This window comes from Vicugna pacos, chromosome 25 (genome assembly GCF_048564905.1).
Source record: "Vicugna pacos chromosome 25, VicPac4, whole genome shotgun sequence".
Classification (NCBI taxonomy): Eukaryota; Metazoa; Chordata; class Mammalia; order Artiodactyla; family Camelidae; genus Vicugna; species Vicugna pacos.
This window is the reverse complement of record NC_133011.1, coordinates 27,918,485-27,939,397: the sequence shown is the minus strand read 5'-3', so window position 1 is coordinate 27,939,397 and position 20,913 is coordinate 27,918,485. Positions and strand designations below refer to the sequence as shown.

The following is a 20,913-nucleotide window of genomic DNA, read 5'->3' as shown; positions in this document are numbered from 1 at the left end:
AGAATTTGTGGCATGTGAAAATTGCATTAACTTCTCAGTGTCTGTAAATAAAGTTTTATTGGCACAGCGCCACTAGCATTCATTTCCATATTGTCCACGTCCACTTTCATGCAGAGTAATTGTGACAGAGAACAAATGATCTGCAAAGCTGAGAATGTTTATTGTCTTCATACAAATGCTTACTCTTGCTCCTGAGGCTTGCTTTTAAGCACTGTTAAGCAGGAGGCATACATCATTTTAGTCCATAGCTAACTTTGCCCCACTCTGGCTGGTGGGAGAAAGAACATTCTTGGGCCTGGGAACAAACCCCAGTTTTTGTTCCCTCTGATCCTCTGGGAGGTTTTTTCCCAGCCTCAGGTAGTTTCCTCACAGGCACGAGCTGAATATGACTCAGCTGAAGACTCCAGGGGGACCCTCTGTGTGTCTCTGGAACTCAGTCTCTGAGCCACTCTCCTGCCTCCCGTCCTCGGCTCTGCAAAGTCTAGCTCCTTGGCCTCCCTGAATCTTCAACTCTGTTTTCTCAACTCAGACAGATCACCAGGCTCCAGCTAGGTCCCTTTCCCACTACTTGGGAACAATTCAGGAAGGAAGCAAAGGCAACAGCTAATGTCCAAAAACCACCATTTCATACTACGTATATTGTCCAGATTTCTAGTTATTAAAGGTGAGAGGTAAATCCAATTTCTGTTAGCTCATCATTGCCAGAAGGAAACTAAGAACTGTATTTTAAAAGATGCAGTGAGTGTAAATTTATCTTTATATCAACAGGAATGCCACATGAAAACATTTATCATTTTTATTGGTGATGACGTTCAGATACTACTAATTTTACTGGAGTTCATTGCCTACATTCATACTTGTAGGAAATCGTCGATTCCAATTAGAGATTAGTAAAAGGAAAGATGTCATTTTTCTCCCCACACTAATTCATAAGCCTTCTGAATTTTATTTACAGTCCCCTGTGGGTTCCTGGTTTCCTGGATAGGAGCTCTTATGCTGAGATGCTAATGGTAATTTTTGATTCTGACTACCAAAGAACCTTTAATTGGTCCTCTCATGGTTTTTATTGTCAATCACCTTGTGATTCCTCAAAAAGCCGCATGTTTTATATGAAACAGAAGCCTCAGTTTTTTTTCTCTGTGGGCAAAAACATCCCAGTGTCTTCCAGCATAGTATCCATGTTTCATCATCCTTAGCCTTGTCTGTGCTGTTCTCAGGGCTAATCAGGGTCTCCAAATTCTCTGTAAACTGTAGTGACCATGATGGCCAGAGTCCTCCCTGACTCTGAAAGACAACTTTTCCCGAACATGCCAGCAGCATCCTGACCTCTTCCTTGACAGCACTGCACTTGGTTTGCATTCTGGTTATGACGGAAGATGATCCCTGGGTGGCTTCCTTTCATAATTGTATCTTGCTTTTTCTTTTCGTTTTAAAACCAACTTTGTATTTGTTCATAAAAAAAAAATCCCCACTGAATGTTCCTTTTTGTGGTCATAAATGTTTATGATCTTATTATAAGTTTCGGTCATCTTGTCATCCACTGAATGATCACGAGGTCGTCCTTAGGGACTGAATTTCATCCTTGCCAATGGCAGGATGAACAGAGAAAAGAACTAGGCAGGGCCTTCACTCCATTATATTAAAAAAAAAGTAGCTAATTGGAACTATTGATTACTATCAGTGATCACTGCATACAAAAATGAATATACAATTGGGAGATGAAGAAATAGAAATAGGCAAAACCAAGTTCCTTATTGTTGTAAATCACTATTTAATCTTATCTTCTCTTTAACGCTTAAAAAAAATTTTTTTTATTGAAGTACAGTCGGTTACCGTGTGTCAGTTTCAGGTGTACAGCACAATTGCCTAGACATGCGTATACATACATATATTCATTTTCATATTCCCTCTCATTAACTCTTAATAATTTTTTTAAAGTAATTGATTCTTTTAATCTTGGATTCCCTGAGGCTTGAATAGAACTTTTTATTTCACGCTAATCTTTAAGATTAAGATTCAGTGTAAACTGATTATACTTCAATTTAAAAATTCCAAAAAAAAAAAATCAAGATTCAAAACCGTTTCCTAGAATACTGATAGAGATGTGGTTCCTGGCTGAGTTGCGGGCACCAACAGCTGCCAGTCTTTCCAAATGACCAGCAGGAAAGCTCTCCCTCTCTCTCCTGTAAAGCAATCCCCTCTTCAGCTTATTTGTGTCATTTATATACCATAAAATTCACCTGCTTTACATATTGGAGTCAATGACTTTTAATACACCTTGAGTTGTGTCACCCTCACCACAGTCTGGTTTTAGAACATTTCCTTCACCCCAAAGCAATTCCCTGTGCAAGTTACTCCTCATTCTCACCAGTCTCAGGCCACCAATAATCTTCTTTCTGTCCCTATAGAACTGTCTTTTCTGGGCATTTCATGTAAATGGACTCATGATGGACACTTTTTGATCTTTGTGACTGGTTCCTTTCATCCAGCATAACGTTCAACCACGCTACAAGCATTGAGACTTGGTTCCTTTCTGTTGCCAAGAAGAATTCCGTTGGATGGGTTCACTGCTTCTGTTTATTTGTTCACCAGCAGGACGTTTAGATTGTTTCCACTTCTTTGCTATGATAAAGCATGTTACCTATGAACATTCATACACAAATCTTTGCGTGAACCTAGTTTTTACTTCTCTTGGGTAGATACCAAGGAGTGAAACTGATGGGTTGTATGGTAAATTTACATTTGACATAAAAAAAAGTGACAATGAATATATGTATGTTTATGTATAACTGAAAAATTGCGCTCTACACTGGAATTTGACACAGCATTGTAAAATGACTATAACTCAATAAAAAATGTTAAAAAAAAAAGCTTAACTTTTCAGCAACTGCACCAATTTGCACATCCGCAAGCGATGTATGAGAGTTCCTGATTCAGCTCGGTTTTAATTGCTTTCTTTTCAGAATAGTTAACCACTTCCATGAAGTTTGATACAAGCCGGAAGGCAGATTTCCAAAGCATAACAGGTTTCCAATACCGCTGGGTAATCTACTCTCATGATTTACCCACCCTCCCATCTTCCAGTCAGAAGGTTTCACAGACATTTTATTAACATGCTTTGAATCTTGTTACCTGATTTACTAAAACACAATTTTCACTTAATTTTCCTGTATTTCCTTTCTTTTTGCTACTGTCTGCTACGCATGGTACTCATATAACATTTTATGGAATTTATTTTTTCACATACCTGTCTATCCCAACTAGACAAGAAACATTTTGGAAGCAAGATTTTTGTATCCAAAGAGACTAACACAAAACACAGCACAAAAAGTGCTGAATAAATAGTTGAAGTGTATATTTGAACCAAATAATGTACCCATTTGATTCAAATATACACTAATTTCCAAGTCAGCCTGTTTTCCTTCAAAAGGGCCATCCATATAGGGCCATAGGACATAGTCTTTGAATAGGAATCTTAGGGTTTAAAGAAATCTCGAGAAGTCCAAAGCTTTAGTTTATGCGACAAATCTGAGGCCTGGAGCAGTAAAGTGACCGGCTCAAGGTCACCTGTAATGTGCTGGTCAGGAATATGTCATTACTTCTGCAAGGAACCCTGCCATAAAGAAAGCAGGTGAATGAAGTGTTGGGGAGGGTTGGGGGGTTTTAGGGGGACAGGAGTGGGGCTGGTCGGTGGTAGGATCCTGACTGCCAGGCCTAAACTTCATTTGGAAGGTTTTGAGTAGGAGGTAGAATCACCCGGTGTTCTAGTAGATTAACATGGGGTGGGGGTGGTGATGAGAGGTTGGAGACCAGCTGGAAGGCCGGTGAGAGGTCTCAAGTGCAAGGCCAGGAGGGAGGGCCTGGACTTGGTAGGGTGTTTACAGAGGCAACGAAGGAACACTGGCTTATGAAAATGCACCAATGACTGGAAAATGTTGCAAGCCTGGGAAATGGTGGTCTTAGTAACAGAAATAAGGAAGATGGGATGAAAGTGCATGTCTGCTGACCATTGATGTGTCTTCTATGGCCCTGGAACAAACAGCCTAGTGGGTCAGAGCTCCCTCCGCACACACTATTCTGTCCCAGCATAGGCTCTACCACTAACCTGCACAAGTCAGTGACCTCAGGCCAATGACTTAATGACTCCAAGCCTCAGTTTCCTCATCTGTAAAATGGAGCAATAAGACTTCCTTCTAGGGATGTGGGGATTCACTTAAGTGATACATTTAAGGCACTTAGACCTGAGCCTGGTACGTAGTCAGCCATCAGTTCCCAGTGGCCTCCATTCCCCCTGGTCCTGTAATATCTCTCTCACTGCACAGAAAACTTCAGCTGGGGCGTGCTCAGCTGGGAGCAGCCTCACTGCGGGAGTTGCTTCAAACTGGACACTCCATGTTTGAAGTTCTATATAAGGTGAGAAATTATCTTACCATTTGGAGTTTGTGGTAATGTTTTAAACTTACTCAACTGGAAATTTCTTAAAGGAACTAGCCATGTTTTAAAATGCCATGTTCACACAATTGTCCAAGTCCTAAATCAGTCATATCTAAAAAAAAAGATTTAGTTACAATATCTGGTGCAGTTTTTAAATGCCACTCATGGGGTCCTGAGTAATCTCAGACAAGACTCTGGGGCTGCCCTGGGAAGAAGGGGATGGTACCCCCCACCTCCTCTTTGACTAGAACTGCTCCCCTTTTAGCCAGCGTGTATTACTGGATTTCTCAGTAAGGAAAAAACAAGTTCCTTTGAAGAAAAGACTTCACTTTTTTGGAAAACTCCTGTAAGAGAAATTTAACAAATATGCCAGATTGATAATGACAAGCAAATGATAAATCTTCAAAGATCAAAAATGTAAAACTGCAAATTCTCTAATTGGCTGGACAAATATATGTTCCTGAAGTCAAAGGAAGGAAAAAGAAAAATTGCAGGATACAAATACTACCTTTTCCACAGTAGAATGGTGTTTGCATTTTTCTAACTATTATCAGTGTCCACACCAATATTCTGGAATTCTCTCTAGAAAGAGTTGGGGAAAATGCAAATCAAACCTTGAGCAAGCATTTCATTCTTGTCCCTATCTGTTGAGGAAACAAATCATTTCAAAAAAGAGCTACATTCCATGAAAAGTATGTTTGTTCTGGCTCAAACATAATCATTTCCTCAGGAAGCCTGATTCAGATAAAGCATCTTAAGAAATTCAAAATTACTTAGTTTGCAGACAACTGAATGTCATACTACTTTCTGAATTCCATGAAAATGTTTTCAAAATTAATTCTTCCATTTTAGACCATGCTTTTAAACTCCAATATATGTTATTATTTCATGGCCTTTACTATATGATGTCAAATCCAGTTATTTCCTGGATTTCAGTGAATTTTTTTGGCACACTACACACATATATGCTCGTTTATTTAACAAAAGGTTCAGTTTTTTAAACGTAGACTTTAAATATATTATTAGATTCTAAATAAATAAATAGGGAAGATGTGGTTGGGAATCCAGACTCTGGGACCAGGTGACCTAAGTTTCCATCAGAGCTCAGCCACTTACTGGCTGTGTGATTTTTCCACTTCACGTCTCTGTGCCTCATTTTACTTATCAGTAAAGTGGGAATAATAACTGTACTTCTCTCATCAGACTGTGAAAATTATAGGAGTTCGTATATATGTAAAGTGCTTGGAATAGCACCTGGTACACAGTAAGTGCTCAATAAACATTAGCCATTATTAGCTATTCTTGGTTTCCTAGTATAGTCAAGGTATGCTGCATTTGCTTTAATTGAATATTCTAGTCGATAAAAGGTGGCAATGAAGATGATTAAGAGATGAGCACTTTTCATACAAATAGAATATAATAAATGATACTCAACGTAAAGGGCTTGCTGGTCATAGATCATAAATCTACAGAATTTCGGGGCTGAAGAGACAGCAGAGAACATCTTATTCTTTATTTCATGGCTGAAGACCCCCAGGCCCAGGGGGCTGAAGCCACTTGCTGAGAGCCACAGAGCAGGGCAGAGAACAGCCAGGATGTGGTTGCTTCTTGAGGCCCTCGGAAGGCTGCAGCGAAGTTTCCATTCTAGCATCAATTACCATCGTGCTGATAAGGCTGCAACTGGAGCATTCTGTGCCCGTCAGAATGACAAATAAAAGTATTCACATATTTGTAACTGTCAATATGCAAAGTAAATATGGGTTAAGAAACTGACTTTGCTATTCTGATAGAAAATGCTTGCAATTGGGGTGTTTCTATTCCCAATATCCCTTGCAAGACATTTTTTGTTGTTATTGTTAAAACTATAATAATAATAATAAAAAAAACAGTCTGAAGGATTAGAAATAGGGAGCCTCAGATCACCCAGCCTGCACCACTGGAACAATTTACACCCCGGGAGGCACAGAGATAGGACACACGGCAGATAATCAAAGTTTTATTTAAAATTACAGAACACTTAAAAATAAACAATATGATATACTTGAATTTTTATTGTAACATAGAAAAATGCTTTCAAATACACTAAAACCTTCAATTTTACCCCAAAGTATGCTATGCAGCCAGTCGAAGTGCTTGGACAAGCATCACTCTCTACAGATGTCTGGGGTAGGAGGTAGGCTGCGGAGTTCCTTGCAGGCTGGTGGCTTTTCCTAGTCGGACTGCCGGTGTTTTTTCTTGTTGTGGCTCTCAATCGCCCTTCTCAGTGCCTCGTCCTGGATGAGATCCGACATTCGCACGTCTGTGTGGCTACAGCCAATTTTCGGGCAACTGTGAGGGATAAGAAAATCAACTCATGCCGCTTCACCTTAATGCCTTCAGTGTAAACTCTCACGTGCAAGAATTTAAGTGAGGGCTCTTTTTTTAAGTGAATGAACGATTCATTAAATTCTATAGTGTTTTGCAATTTCCAAAACTTTCACACAGAAGACTTCATATAATCCTACAACAACCCCCCCCTTTTCTTCTCCTACTCCATCCCTCCCATCTCTCTTCCCGCTCCCACTGGGAACCACGAGTTTGTTCTCTGGATCTGTGAGTCTGCTTTTTCTGTTTGTTTGTTTCATTCACTAGTTTGTTGTGTTTTTTAGATTCCACATATAAATGGTATTGTACAGTATTTGTCTTTCTCTCACTTATTTCACTTAGCATGACGCCCTCCAAGTCCATCCACGTGGCTGCAAATGGCAAAATTTTGTTCTTTTTTATGGCTGTGTAATATTTAAGTGAGACCATTTTACCAAAAAAGGTGCACATTTTAAAAATCACGATTGATGTGCGCTCATTCACTTGTCCATCAAGTGCCCCTCTGAGCCAGGGCCTGTCCAGTGCTGGGGGCACAGGCAACGCCCACTTCACGGGGCTCACTTTCCAGTGGGGGAGACAGGTGACCGGTAAGTCACCAAACAGATGCTTGCTGTGAGTTCAGGTGGCATTAAGGGCTACGAGGGCTAAAAAGCCGGGTTACGGGGGAGAGTGTGGGCCGAGGCTTATCTAGCAGGGGTCAGGGCGAGGCTCGCTGGGGAGGTCTTATCTGGAACAAGGGCTGTACGTGGCCCGGGCAGAGGCAGAGGCAGAGGCAGCGGCATGTGGAGAAGCCGAGGAGGCCAATGCTTGGTGCCCAGGAGGAAGATCACGGTCAGTGTGGCTGGAATGCCCAGGGCAAGACAGAGGGCATTTGGAGAAGAGGTTGGAGGGGGAGCGGGGCTTTGGATTTTATTTTAAATATGAAACATGAGATAGGGGAGGGATGGCATTTGGTTTACATTTAGAAAACGTGACTCTGGCCGCTCAATGCAGACCACAGGCGGAGGGGAAGCTGGGAAGGGAGGGGATCATTCAGCAGTCAGGAAAGAGAGGACAGCTTGGATGAGGGCATGGCAGTGATCAGCTTCTGATACAGCCAGAAGCAGAACCCATGAGACTTGCTGATGGACCCAATGTAGAGTGTGAAGGAAAGAGCTGAAGGGAGACTGGTGGTACCCTTCGTCTCCATGGTTAGAACTGGAAAACTAGGTTGGGATGGAGTCAGGCATCCCGGTTGCTATATGCGCCCTCTGAAATGCCCACTAGTCCTCTCCATGGAGAGATTGAGTGGGCTGCTGGGGACTTGGAGGAAAAGCTGTGGCTGAAGAAATCAGTGGGTGAGTCATGGTTCTGTTTAGATGTGGTCTCCTCTGAAGGCAGTGGGTTGGGTGAAGTCACCTGATTTCTGCTCAACATGAACCAGACTTTGGTAGAGCAGAGGGCCCAGTGCTCGGAGTCAAGCTGACCTAGGTCTGAATTCTAACTTCACTGCCTACATGCTAGTTAGGAGACCACAGGCAACTCACTTTACCTTTCACACCTCTGAGTCCTCAGATTTAAAACAGGGGCAGAATCCCAGTTTCACAGGCAACACAGCACGCAGTAACATTCATTCTCTCATGACCTCCAGTGACTGTCATTTGTTCCCTACTCATCAGTCTTCTGGTTAAAGCTGCTGATCTGTCTGCAGCTCGCACACCTCCAGCACAGACACGCTCACATTCACGCATTCAGCTGACCCTGTTCTGTGATTGGCCCCGTGCTGGCTCCTAAGCACCCAACTGTGAAATACAAATGTAGGTTTCCGCCCAACACAGAGCTCCGGCCCAGTGATCTGAGACAACGCTTCAAAAAAGCACAGGTATATTAACATAAAAAATAACAAATATAAGACAAAAGCTATAAACCAGAAGGGGAAGAAAGCTGATTACGGGAGCTCTAATTTGTAGTAGGAAGCACTACAGTTCAACACGGAAGAGAAACTTTTTCTTGGTCTCGATTTCTGGACCAAGGCATCTTTATTTTAGAGAGGCATTAATCAACGTAATGAATAATATGCTTGCTAACAATATTTATTTTTAAAATACTGAAATATGCCTTATATGGTCGGATACACGTGCTAAAACGTGATTATATGAAAGAGGATCTCGGTGACTTGGCCCCCGTGGGCACCACTCTGACGATCTGGCTTTGTGTCAGGGGAAGGATTGCAAGGTGCCTGAGAAACGTTTTACACTAGTTTAAAACACCCTGATGTCTCACAGTGAATTTTCTTCAGGCATGAAAGTAAATAAGCTGAGATTATGAAAAGGAAATGGACACATTCATGACTTCAGAAAAGGCATTTTTCATCATTTCAACTTCCGTGACGTGGACATGCAACTCTAAGTAAGTTGCTGGGAAGACTCTCAGCTAATGCTTACCAACCCACCAAACATGCACTCTGACTGCTGGGCCTTGGCCTCCCCCCGACTCCACAGAACAAAGTCTTTAACACCAATAGCCAGACAGTGAATAAGCTGTTTTAGGGAAGTGGAGAGTGAGGTGGGGAGGACTTCCTGATGACATCAGTGGTTTTAGTCAGTAAATGAGAGCATTCTGAGAATGTGTGATGGCATTAACCGCATCGCGCCGCTGCAGAGCCAGCGCGTCTCGGTGGGACGGAGCCCAGGGTGACCCGTGTCAGACAAAGAGGACTGAGCTCACTTTGGGGATCAACTCTGTGGACAGGGGCATTAACCAAAAAGCCCTCCCAAGGGGAGCCAGACAGCCTAAAGACACAAATACCGGCTCAAGAGTGAAAAAGCCCTGGGCACAAAGCTGGCTGTGGCACTCTGGGCAAGTGACTTAATTAATGGGCTTCAGTTTCTTCTTCTATGAAGGTGCAGTGTAGGTTTGTCATGAGAAATAAGTAAGGTGATGTGTGACGAGGGTCCAGGAATTCACTCAGGTGCTGCAATGCGCGGTTCCTGCTCTAGGACACAACTTCTGTCCTCAAGGGCCATGCGGAGAAGAGCCAGCCCCACCGAGGATGCTGGCGGGAACGGACAGGGCGCTGGGGGAGCCGGGGGGCGGGGCATTTTGTCCAGCATGAGTGAGGGTTTTGGGAAGGCTTTCTGGAGGAAAGGATGATGCAGGAGCTGGGAGAGAGCCTTGTTTCTCACCCCATCTCAAATAAACAAACACAAGTTTCTAAACTAAAGAGGAAAACACAAGGTCAGAATGACATGATACTGAATCAGGGCACTCCTCCTCGGGAGACAGAACACCCTACATAAGCATTAGTGCATTAAATCCCACGACATCCTGGTGAGCAAGATAGGTGTGGCAATACCCAGTCTTAAACTCTCGCGTCACTGCAGTGCAGGCCTCAGACCTACAGGCCTGGAAGGAGAGGCTGAGGCCTGAACTCGGGTCACTGACAGGGCAGAACATTCCACCACAGCAGCCAGCAAGCATCTGCTGAACAAAGGGACCGGGATCTTAGGGGTCTCACAGACTGTAGGGAACCTTGGCCTCGGCATCAGCTCAAAAGTACAGGAGTCTGAGTCTGATGAGCTCCTGGGTCTGGGCTCCAAGAATTCCAAGGTCCAATCCAGCTCTAGAAAGTTCTAGAAAGCAAGTCTATAGACACCTCTGGAAATCTGAGTGGGATGGATTCCCTTCATACCTGAACACAGAAAGTAACTCTATCCTTCATTCTCTGAGTCTAAAATAATGTGTCACTAAGCAATGAGGTAAGTAATAAAAACATGAATGGTCTTGACCTCAGTAGCCTGATTGCTATTTGTTCAGTGCTCTAGAGTCCAAAAAGAGCTTTCCTCTAAGTGGTTTGCTTCTCCACTGCCAAGAAATTTGCTGGTCCAGACCGAGACTGGAATTCCCCACTGTTTTTTTTTTTTTTTGATCCTGAAATTCTGTGAGATGTTGTTGCTGTTCCCGTTTTACAGATGAAGAAACTGAGGCTCTGAAGGGTTAACTGACTTGTTGGTAAATGTGTAAAATAGGGACTGCAAGCGTAATGCTGGAGGTTCTGCTGTACAAGGACACATTCCTGTTCAACTTAATTTTCTCTCTATGCTCTTAAATGTGACTGTTTGTTAATATAGTTTCTGTTCTTAAAAAAGGGAAGAAATGACTGTAGATAACTGGAAATACCTTATTAACATGAAAATCACAAAGCAGTTTTATTAGTAAGATAATAAACAGCCTGATTGTTAAGAGATGTGTTTTAGGAAATTATTCTAACTACTGTATTTAGTTAGGGCTAGAGTCTCAACAATTTCATTCTGACTTAAGCCAGTGGAAAGAGGTTCCAGGAGACCTCATGGATAGTAACATTTAGTCAGCGCCCAGTGACACGGTGCACCTGGAACTCCCATCTAACAAAACACAATTAGAATCATCCAGAAGGAAGAATTGAGATTTCTCAAACTGGATGTGTCATGGACGTTTTTAAACAAAGAGAACCCAGAATTGCTCATCGCCCTAACATGCATCCTGTTAAATGACACTAATTCGCGCTCCGTCAGGAACCTCTGGAGAAGGTTTTGAAGGGCCCTGGATTCTAAAATATTGCCAAATGCAGTGTACCTCATCTCCAAGACCCTGCCCACTCCCCTAGTGGCCCCCACGATACTCAAGTCTCTCATCTCTCGTCCCCTCTCTCCCGGCTCCACCTTAGACTGCTTTGCTGGGGTCTTCTTCCTCTGACTGCCTTGCCATTAATGAGCAATATTCTTTTCGGTGGGTCTACATCAAATGCTGAGGGTAGCATGCTGAGCAGAGCCAAGCTGGACCCTGGCCTCACGTTGCTCAGAGCGAGGCCAAGGTCGCGTCCTTGGGGGCTCTCGGCTGGCAGTTCCATCCAGCCCAGAGCGGCACCTGTGCTGGCACACGAGTGGGTCTGACTCCTCTGTACCAAATAACCTCACAGTCAACATCTCACGCCCAGAGCTCTTTCCTGAGTGCAAACACCCACATTTTCTGCACCTCCTGGATACTTCCAAACGGCTCTATTGCTAGGACCTCAGACTTTGCATGACCCAGACTGTGCTTCTTATAATCCTTCCTAAATATGTTTCTCTCTTATGCCCTCTCTGTTGGCTAATGACATCGCCCAGTTTAGACACGTCAGTCATCCTTCAACTTTCAGTTATCAAATTCTGTTGATGGTAGCTCCACGATCACTCTCCTAACTCATTCCCTTCCATCTGTGATTCCTGCCTCAGTCCAAGGTCTCATTACCTGTACCTTCGTCTCCTTCAAAAGCATCCTCATTGACATCTTCACCTCCTGCCTTTATTAATCCTTCCCCTGAATTGCTACTAGAATCACTTCCTAAAATCCAAGTTGACTTGCCTCGTTCCCTGAAAACTCCACAATGTATTCTCTTGCCTATAGAATAATGGTGGCAAGAATGACGAGGAGGAGGAGGAGGAGGGGTAAGGTTTACTGAGTCTGACCATGTGACAGGTAGTTTAAGTGCTTTACATATACATCTTATTCGAATTTCAAACATACCCTTGAGGCACTTACAACTATCACCATCAATTTATAGATGAGGAAATTCATGAAATCATGACATCTGACGCCCTCTCCAATGAGTAGAGAGTAGAGAGAGAATTTACACCACTCCCCTGTTGCTACCGTCCATAGCATCCTTCCAATCCCCCGCTAATATACTGTAACTGCAACCGTACCTACTATCCACCAAGTAGAACAGACTCTGAATGGGGCGAGCCTCTTGGCTAGAAAGACTCTTCATCATTCTTCTCTGAAATCCTTCTCATTTTTCAAGTCCCAACAAAAATACAACCTTCTCTCTAAACCTCCCAGACGTCTTCTACTTGGACTGAACTGTTATTATTAAGCCATAAGAATCTTCAGAGTCTGCAGAATCTGCACCTAAGTTATAAAAGTATGACAAAAACACCCAACTTTTCCAAACGACAGGTGTTTCTCAAGTGCTTCCAAACATCATTTCCAATTCAAAAAAGGCAAAGGACATTAGAAAGTCAAAGTATGCCATTAAAAAGATGCATTTAAATGTGAGCCTGTTCTGGGAGTTGCTCCCACCCACCCTGGGACTTGTGAGAAATGAGCTTTGTATCAGTGCCTGCCCTTTTCAAATCTGACTCCAGGAGAATATCATAAACTTTGAGAAAGAAGAGCTGAGAAACAGAACTAGCTGAGAATACCTATTCTTAGCAATTATGTTAACAAAATTAAAATTTTGTTTTTCAGAGAATAAGCAGAAAAAAATGCTAGCAGGAAGGGAAGGCTTAGAAGCCCAGAAACAAAGAAAATTAAATTCAGAGGGAAAATGGAAGGTTCCTTAGGGAAATATCACATCTCAATGGTAAGCTGAAAACTCAAAACAATTAAAATGTACTCAATCTCGATTTTGCAACCGTGAGGCAGTTCTTCTAGAATAAATAGGGCAAATTACTTGACTGAATGACCATCAAGTTATCTACAGTCTCAAATACCCTATCTCTCAGTCCACACCCAGATCAGGAGTGGTGGGGAATTCCAATTCTAGGTCTGGACCAGCAAATTTCTGGGCGATGGAGAAGCTGGCCACACATCAAAAGGACTGTTATCAGAAGTCCATTGAGAACTGGTCACACCTGCAATTCCATTCCTTCGACAAATCTCTGATAAGAGCACAAGAAATGCCAACCAAGTCAAAACCAGTCTAGCCAACTCAGGATTCCATGTTCTTACAGGAACAGAGCCATGGTCCTCCAGGTCGTGGGCAGAGTATGTACGTGTGTGTGTATGTGTGTGTGTGTGTGTGTGCGTGTGTGTGAAGGAGGTAGAAATATATGTACACAAGAAAAGAAAGAGTCTCCAATCACTCCAATTAAAAAAACAAATTTCTCATGGAAGTCATCCATGAATTGACTTAAACCATTTGGGAAGTTATTTAAGTAACTAAAGATATGAAAGCTTTTCCTAGACAATTAAATCTTGAGCATCAAGACAGATGGATAAGAATTCTTACCTTAGAATGCTGACTTAATGTTTTTTAAATAAATTACCTGTATTTCAGGCTGCAAAAATTTATTTATTTATTTATTTAATTTATTTATTTAACTTACTTATCTATCTATCTATCTATCTATCTATCTATCTATCTATCTATCTATCTATTTATTTATTTACCATTCCTTCTTGTTTGGGTAAGTGTAGTTAGAAAAGGGAAAAGAAATCTTAGTATCACAGTTCTTCACTTCTTTCAGGCTACAGCACAAATTCATAAAAATCCCTGTTATCTAATAATTAAAATTACGTCCAATTCCTCCCTCTCCTGTTTTGAAGGTGTGATGGAAGCTCCTTCAGCTTTTCCTGAACAGATTACTAATTTTTCCCCTCGCATATTGTTTATCCTGAAAGCCGGCTTCCATGTTTACACTATTTCTCCGGGAGGTGAATGGACTTCAGGAGAGGCGTTTAAGTGTCTTCTCCTCCAGTGTGAACACGCCGCCTCTGACTGACCACCCCTGGGAAGGCGCCACTTCCCTTCCGGCATCAACTCACCAGGCCTTTTTCCTCCGCTTGTGCTTGGACTCAATCATGCGAACAATGGCTTCCTCTTCGTAGGTGTGGCCACACACTTTATTTTTCACTGGCTTTTTCATTTCCAGCTGCAATCAAGGAGACATTCCGCTTTCAGGAACCATGATGATCAGCTTCCAGTAACTCCTCCAAGCTCACCAATTACCTGGTAGAGTTTTTGCCTTCCTCGGTTTAACCGCCCAATCTCATGGCTTTAGATAACTCTTGGGGCAGATGACCACAGAAGAAAATGCAGGGAGACCAGTGGTACCCATGTCACTTGCCCTGTGGGCCAGGAATTTATTCCTAGATCCCTAAGGGCATGACTGACTGAAAACTCTTTCCCACGCATTCTCTCCGACCCTCATCCCTTTTCTTTCCTTCCTCCTCAATTCTAGATGTGAAACAAAGTCAGAAAGCAAACAGGAACCCTTTGCCTCCATCAGGTGATTTGCTTGTACTCTCAGGGGAATTAGGGGAAAACAGTACCTGTGTAATGGGGCAGATGAAGTTGGTCTGACTTTGGGTCACAATCATATCTTCATCAACTCCTTCTGTGCCATCAGCCTCTCTGTCTGTTGGAAGACCATCTAGAGGGAAAAAGGGAAGTTGTTGAGTCTCCCCGCTCTGACATGCCAAGGACAGGAAGGGACGGAAGGAAGGAGGTTAACAGTTTCTCAGGGTCTATTTGGTGGCAGCCCCTGTGCTAAGCATTCTGCTGCATTTTAACTCTTCTGCTCTTAAAAGAATCCTACAGGGGAGGTAGGACTCTGCCCATGTTTGGTAAAAAACCAGACGTCGAGCAGTAAAATAACTTTTTCAAAGTTACAGAGAATGACTTTGTGAAAGAGTACTGTGCCGTGATCAAGAATGTGGCTTTGCAGTCAGAAGGACCTGATTATCTTTGTCATTTCCAGCTGTGAGACCTCGGGCTAGCAAGGTCTTTTTTTTTTTTAAGCCTCTACTTTATAGCTTTGTTGCAAAAATTCAGAGGTGAAGAATTTAGCATGCTTTGCACCGCTCCTAGCACAAAGACACATTTAATAAATGTTAATTACGGTTGGGTACTGCAGGGGTTCTCAAACTTTTTGGCCTTAGAACCCTTTTATATTTTTAGATATTACTGAGGATGCCAATAAACTTTCCAAATGTGGGTTATATTTATCAAAGTTTGCCATGTGAGACATTAAGACTGAGGAATTAAAAAAATATGAATTTATTAATTCATTTAAAAAATAACAACCCCACTACATGCTAACATAAATGTCATTTAAAAAATTAAAAGTAATTATATTTTCCAGAACAACAAAAAAAGTTAAGAGATATGAATGGCATTTTGGAAAATATCTTTATTGTTTGGCTTAAAAGAAGACAGTTGGATTTTGATTATCTGTGTATGTACCCAGTCTGTTGTGGTATCACATCATGTAACCTCTGGAAAAATTCACTTATGAAAAGAAAGAGAGTGAAAAGGGTAAATGACATCTTAGTATTATTATGAAGATAGTTTTGATCGGGTGGGTACCCTGAAAGGCTCTCAGAGATCCCTAGCCCACACTTTGAGAACCGCTGAGCAGTAAATGATAGGGCTGGCTTTGAATCTAACTTATTTGATTCTGAAATCCACGTTCTTTTCATTGCCCTTGCCCCTCACTGAGGGAAACTAGCTAATAGATGACTTTTGAATGGGATACTGAGAGAAACTCATGAAAGCCTTTCTTTCTGGAGAAGGGAGACGTCATTTTGCACAGAAATCAAAGATCAAAAGCATTTTAAATACAAGTGTTGACGGTGTACTCCTTCCTCCTTCTTTCTCACCTTCCTTTCTCTCTTTTCCCTTCCCTTCCTTCTTTCATTTTGGCAAAATAACATAGACACTAAAATGTGCGTTGCTTTTTTTTTTTTAATTATTTTATTTTGACTAGGGTTGTGGGGGCAGGTAACTAGGGTTATTTCTTTTTAGAGGAGGTACTGGGGATTGAACCCAGGACCTCATGCATGCTAAGCATGCACTCTACCGCTTGAGCTATTCCTTCCCCACAAATAAGTGTCTCGCTTTTAATGCGTGAGGGAAACTCTGTTCTTAAGTTCAGACAGTTCTGCCCATCTTTTAGTTCCTAGCACTGCTAGTCCTGGCCTTGCATCTTGGCCGGATGATGCATCTGCTAGAAATGTACTCCTGGGGCAGGAAAAGGGCCACAGAGCACTTGTTTAAGGTCACCCAGTGAACTAATGGCTGCAGCCCAGGGATTCAGCCCCCAGTTACTCTGTTTTCTTTGTCTTGTTTTGTTTTTTGTTTTGGTAGGGGTTTCCTTTGTTTTAGCCACTAATGCTATTTATATGCCAACATGCTTGTTGTCTTTTCTTAGAGTAAATGTCCTGCGAATCAGCTCTCATTCCTTGAAGGAAAGAGTGAAGTCCTCAGAGCTTAGAACTTCTCAGACAGAGCATTTTTAACCACTGGTCATTAAGGTACGGTGCCTGGGGCCTTCCAGCCTTTCAAGGGCTTATAAAAATGTCTGAGACCTTGAAGATCATTGATTGGCTTCAAAACAGGATAATGACAAAAAACTGAAATTAACAAATATTAAAGAGCTACAAAATGTAATGTTAGCTTAACTTCATTAATTGTTGATTTGGTAATCAAAAATATTTCCTTTAGAAGCAATAGGTAGGCTAGATTTAGATTTTAATTTAATAATTCACAAATATGCTAAGATAATGCTGAGAAATTCATAGCCAAGTCATTTACTTGTAATCAACCTTATTCCAAAGTAAAACTGAAAGAAATCTTCAAAAAATTCTGTTAGCAAGAAAATTATATTTAATGTGGAGGTTGCCATATTTTGGCTCTGACGTGAGTTGGGGCCTCTGCAATCACTCTTCTCAGACCTGTGAAAGCTTTTTGTGCTTCCCCAGACCTAGCTTCGGTATTAATAGCACAAGAGTCAGACTTCTCAAAGGGTCTCTTATGAACCCAACGATTCCTCATGATGGCTCAGGAAAGCTGGACAGTAAGGAGAAGAGTCAAGGAGCAGGCTGGGAGCTGTTCTGATTCCCTGATTCACTTTCCAAAGCCTCCTCCCATGGGCTGCTGCCCACTTCTGATTGTGTGTTTGACAGTCAAAATAAAAGCATATCTCTTTGTCTGTTTCTTAACTGGGCTTATTCTGAACTGATGGCAGAGTCCTGATCGTATACGTTATTCTGTGGAATTCACCAGAAAATCTGTTGGATAAAAACAGAGTCCAGCAAATATGAAAGACTGTGGGTTTTTTTTTTCTTAATTGTCTACTTTTAAACTTCAAAAGGTAGAGGAAGCAAGAAAGCACAACTCAAATGCAATGCCAACCGCTGGGGAAGGCTGAGCAGGGAACTTAGAAGCTGTAGGTGGCTATCAACAGCAGTGATCGCTAAAGAGGGAGGTGACAGAAGTGAGACCAGGGGAGAATGCCAACAGTGAGCAACAGCCCACGGACTGAGAGTCTAAAATGAGAGCGTCTCAAGCTAAAACTTCTCTCGGGGTAGAACATTTCCTCACCCGAAACCTATATTTATAGAAAGTGATATTAACCTTGGGATTCTACAGTGTGCTAAAACAAAAGGTCACATCTGGCAACAAATATCACTTCCACTTATTTACACAAAATGACAAAGCTTTTTGATAAGCCTGGTAAAAGGAAGGTTGGAGAGACCTTCCAAAAAACATCGCCTACTAGGATCATAAAAATTTTTTAATTGAGGTGATATATCCTAAGTCTCTCATTTACTTGAAAACACTGAGACTCAAAGACATTATAGGTTTTGTCCAAAGTCATGCAGAGAGTTAGTAAATCAGTGCATGGCTGTATTTCTGGGCCTGGCTAATCTGAATACTAAAGCCAGTGCACTGGTTCTGGGAGCCACCCCTCCTTCCCTGCCTTTTTATTTTATTAATAGTAATACCTCAAGTTTACTGAGTGCTACATAGAAGCTACTGTGTTAAGCACTTTCTATACATTATTCCATGTAATCCTCACAAAATACCCATGAAGAAAAACTCTACTGTTAATCCCATTGCATAGGAAGAAAATTTAAGCCGCTCACAATATTTTTAAGGCAAAAGTGGAAAATATCAGCATTATAGTAAAGAAATAAGTGGATTATTTCAGTTTAAATGTTATTAAATAGATCTCAAAAAAAAAGTTTGATTCCAAAGAGAAAGACAAGCAAATGAGTCATCCTGTTTTCCATATACATACACAAGGTAAGCTGTTAGAAATAGACACGCCAGCTGCCAACTTCCGGCCAGATGGGCGGATCTCAGATCCACCCCTCACATCCATGCCTGGGCCCAGGGCACCCAAGCCAAGTGCTGAGGAGGGAAGTCTTGGCAGGAACTAACATTCACAGAGGACCCACGAGGGACGTATCAGGGGATGAGTTAGTAACTGAGATGGGGGATTTTTTTGATGTCATAAAATAAAAACCAAAAGGAGAAAACATGAAAATGCTTGTAGTAGTAAGTAAGGAAACAATCGAGGATTTCCAAAGGTCTCCGAATATTCCCCAGTGATGTAAAGTCCGGGGGTTAGTGAGGGCATTTATTGGACCCCAAGGTGCGGGTGCATGGCTGTTCCCTCGTCTCAGCCACCCTCCTCCTACTCGCTCAAGCCCAAACCTTGGGAGTCACTCTTCATTCTTCCTTTCCCTTCATCCCTCACATCCGCACCATTGGCAAGTTCTGTTGACTGGTTCCAAACAATATCCCCTACATCTAAATCTGGCCTCCTCTCTCAGTTTCTACTACATCTTAGTCCAAACCACTATGGCCTCCTGCCCAGACTTCTTCAGTAGCCTCCTAACTAGAATCCCTGCTTCAACACGGGCCGCCACCCTCCCCTGCCTGCTTCCTGCAGTGGCTGTCTACACAGCCAGCTCCTTTGACTGTGTAGACAGCCATCTCACCCGCTGTGCTTGACTCACACCGGTCTTTGCTTCTAGAACATGCCATGGTCTGTCCCATCTTTCAGCCTCTATATTAACCTGCCTGGAATGTTCTTCCGCCTGATCTTTGCTTCCCCTACCCCTTCGTGTCGTTTTTAAAGGGTGGTTTCCGTGCTATCACTTTGGAGAGGCCTCCTCTGATGTCCCGAGCTAAAGGCAGCATGCGGGCATCCTCCCCTATGTCACTCGGCTGTGACTGCACAACCGGCGTCTCTGAATGCTATTTTCTCGTCTGCCTCCCTTGCTTCCCCCTTCCCCCTCCCTTTTTCTCTTCCAGGAAAGCAGGGACTTCACTGTCTTGTTCACTGATGCTTCCTGGATTCTAGAATGTCCCTGGCATGTAGTGGTGGCTGATCAATAAACATCTCATTAGTAAAGTGCTTCATCCAACAAGGCACGAGTGGGCGGGTGTTTCACAGGGATATACTTAACACACTTAGCAGACGTGGCGACACACACACGCACACACACACTCTCACATGATGATGACTTTGCAGATTTTAGGCAAATAACAGGGAGGACCTCACTCTAGTCGGGGTACAGCTGAGGACCCTGAATTCCACGTCAAAGGGAGGAAGTAAATGTAAGCGTTACAATTATAGTAGGCTGTGCGGTAATTACAGAGGAGAATCCAGACATGGTCTTGTGGTCAGAAAACACACTTGGGCCTGGCCACACACAGCCCTAGTATTAGTCACTTGTCTGTCTTCAGGCATCCCAAATTTGGCTGACAGTTAGACAGTTTTATGCCAGCTGGGAATAAAAGTTGATTGCTGTGTGCTTTTTCAATTAAGCCTGAACATTTTTTCTAAAAGCACTTTTCTCTTGAAAGTTAGTAGCAAATATTTCACAAAAATTTGTTGCCCGCTTGAAATGCTTCTTGGACTGGCCAGATTATTTTACTTGCACTATTCTGGGACAGTGTATTTGGAGAGGCTGAGCTGGTACACAGAAGATCCGAGGTCCTCCCCAGCGTGCAAAAGAACATTGATTCCAAGTCTGAAACTGTAGTCATAGTGTCTGTGCCAACTCCTGACTTGTTTCTTCTACCCAGCAACCCACAGCCGGGGCTACGAGCAGCCCATCTGTAAACTCAGACATATCTTAGATTCCAAATGGAAAAAGAAGTGTGTCAGCAGCCCAGTCCCTCCGGCTTGGAATTAAGAGGAGTGTGTACGTGTGAGTGTGCATGCACGTGCATGCGCATGTTGGGTCCACTCTGTGGTACCAACGGGTGTCCAGCTTTGTCCTTTAGGTTCTTCCTGTGACTAGTGGCCTGTCCTGAATGCTGGCTCTCTGCTTGGGCCAAGCTGTCACAGAGGGAACTGAATCCTAGTTTTGATACTCTCTGGCACTGGCTGAGACTCTGCTGTGTGTAAACAGCTTTTGCAGAATTAAAATGCAGATCATGTCCAGAGAGGGCCTACAGAACTAAAAATTTCCTGGATCTGTCACCTTCATAGGATGACAAAATTCAGTAAGAACATTTTCAACCAAAAATGTTCAACTCACATATTGAGTTAATGATCAGAACAATGGATAGAGCAGAATAAGGCTCCAATAAGT

General features: G+C 42.6%; 1 protein-coding gene across 2 annotated transcripts in view; it reads right to left on the bottom strand.

Moving 5' to 3' along the window:
* Positions 1-6,417: 6,417 nt before the first annotated feature.
* NSMCE2 (NSE2 (MMS21) homolog, SMC5-SMC6 complex SUMO ligase) overlaps positions 6,418-20,913 on the bottom strand; it is a 206,577-nt gene continuing 192,081 nt past the window's right edge. For both annotated transcript variants that reach the window (XM_015242428.3, XM_006208012.4), the window contains 3 exons: positions 14,851-14,951; positions 14,344-14,450; positions 6,418-6,762 (listed from right to left, as the gene is read on the bottom strand). In XM_015242428.3, the coding sequence (XP_015097914.1) occupies positions 6,645-6,762; positions 14,344-14,450; positions 14,851-14,951 (326 nt within the window). In that variant the 3' untranslated portion in view covers positions 6,418-6,644. The remainder of the gene's footprint in view (positions 6,763-14,343; positions 14,451-14,850; positions 14,952-20,913) is intronic.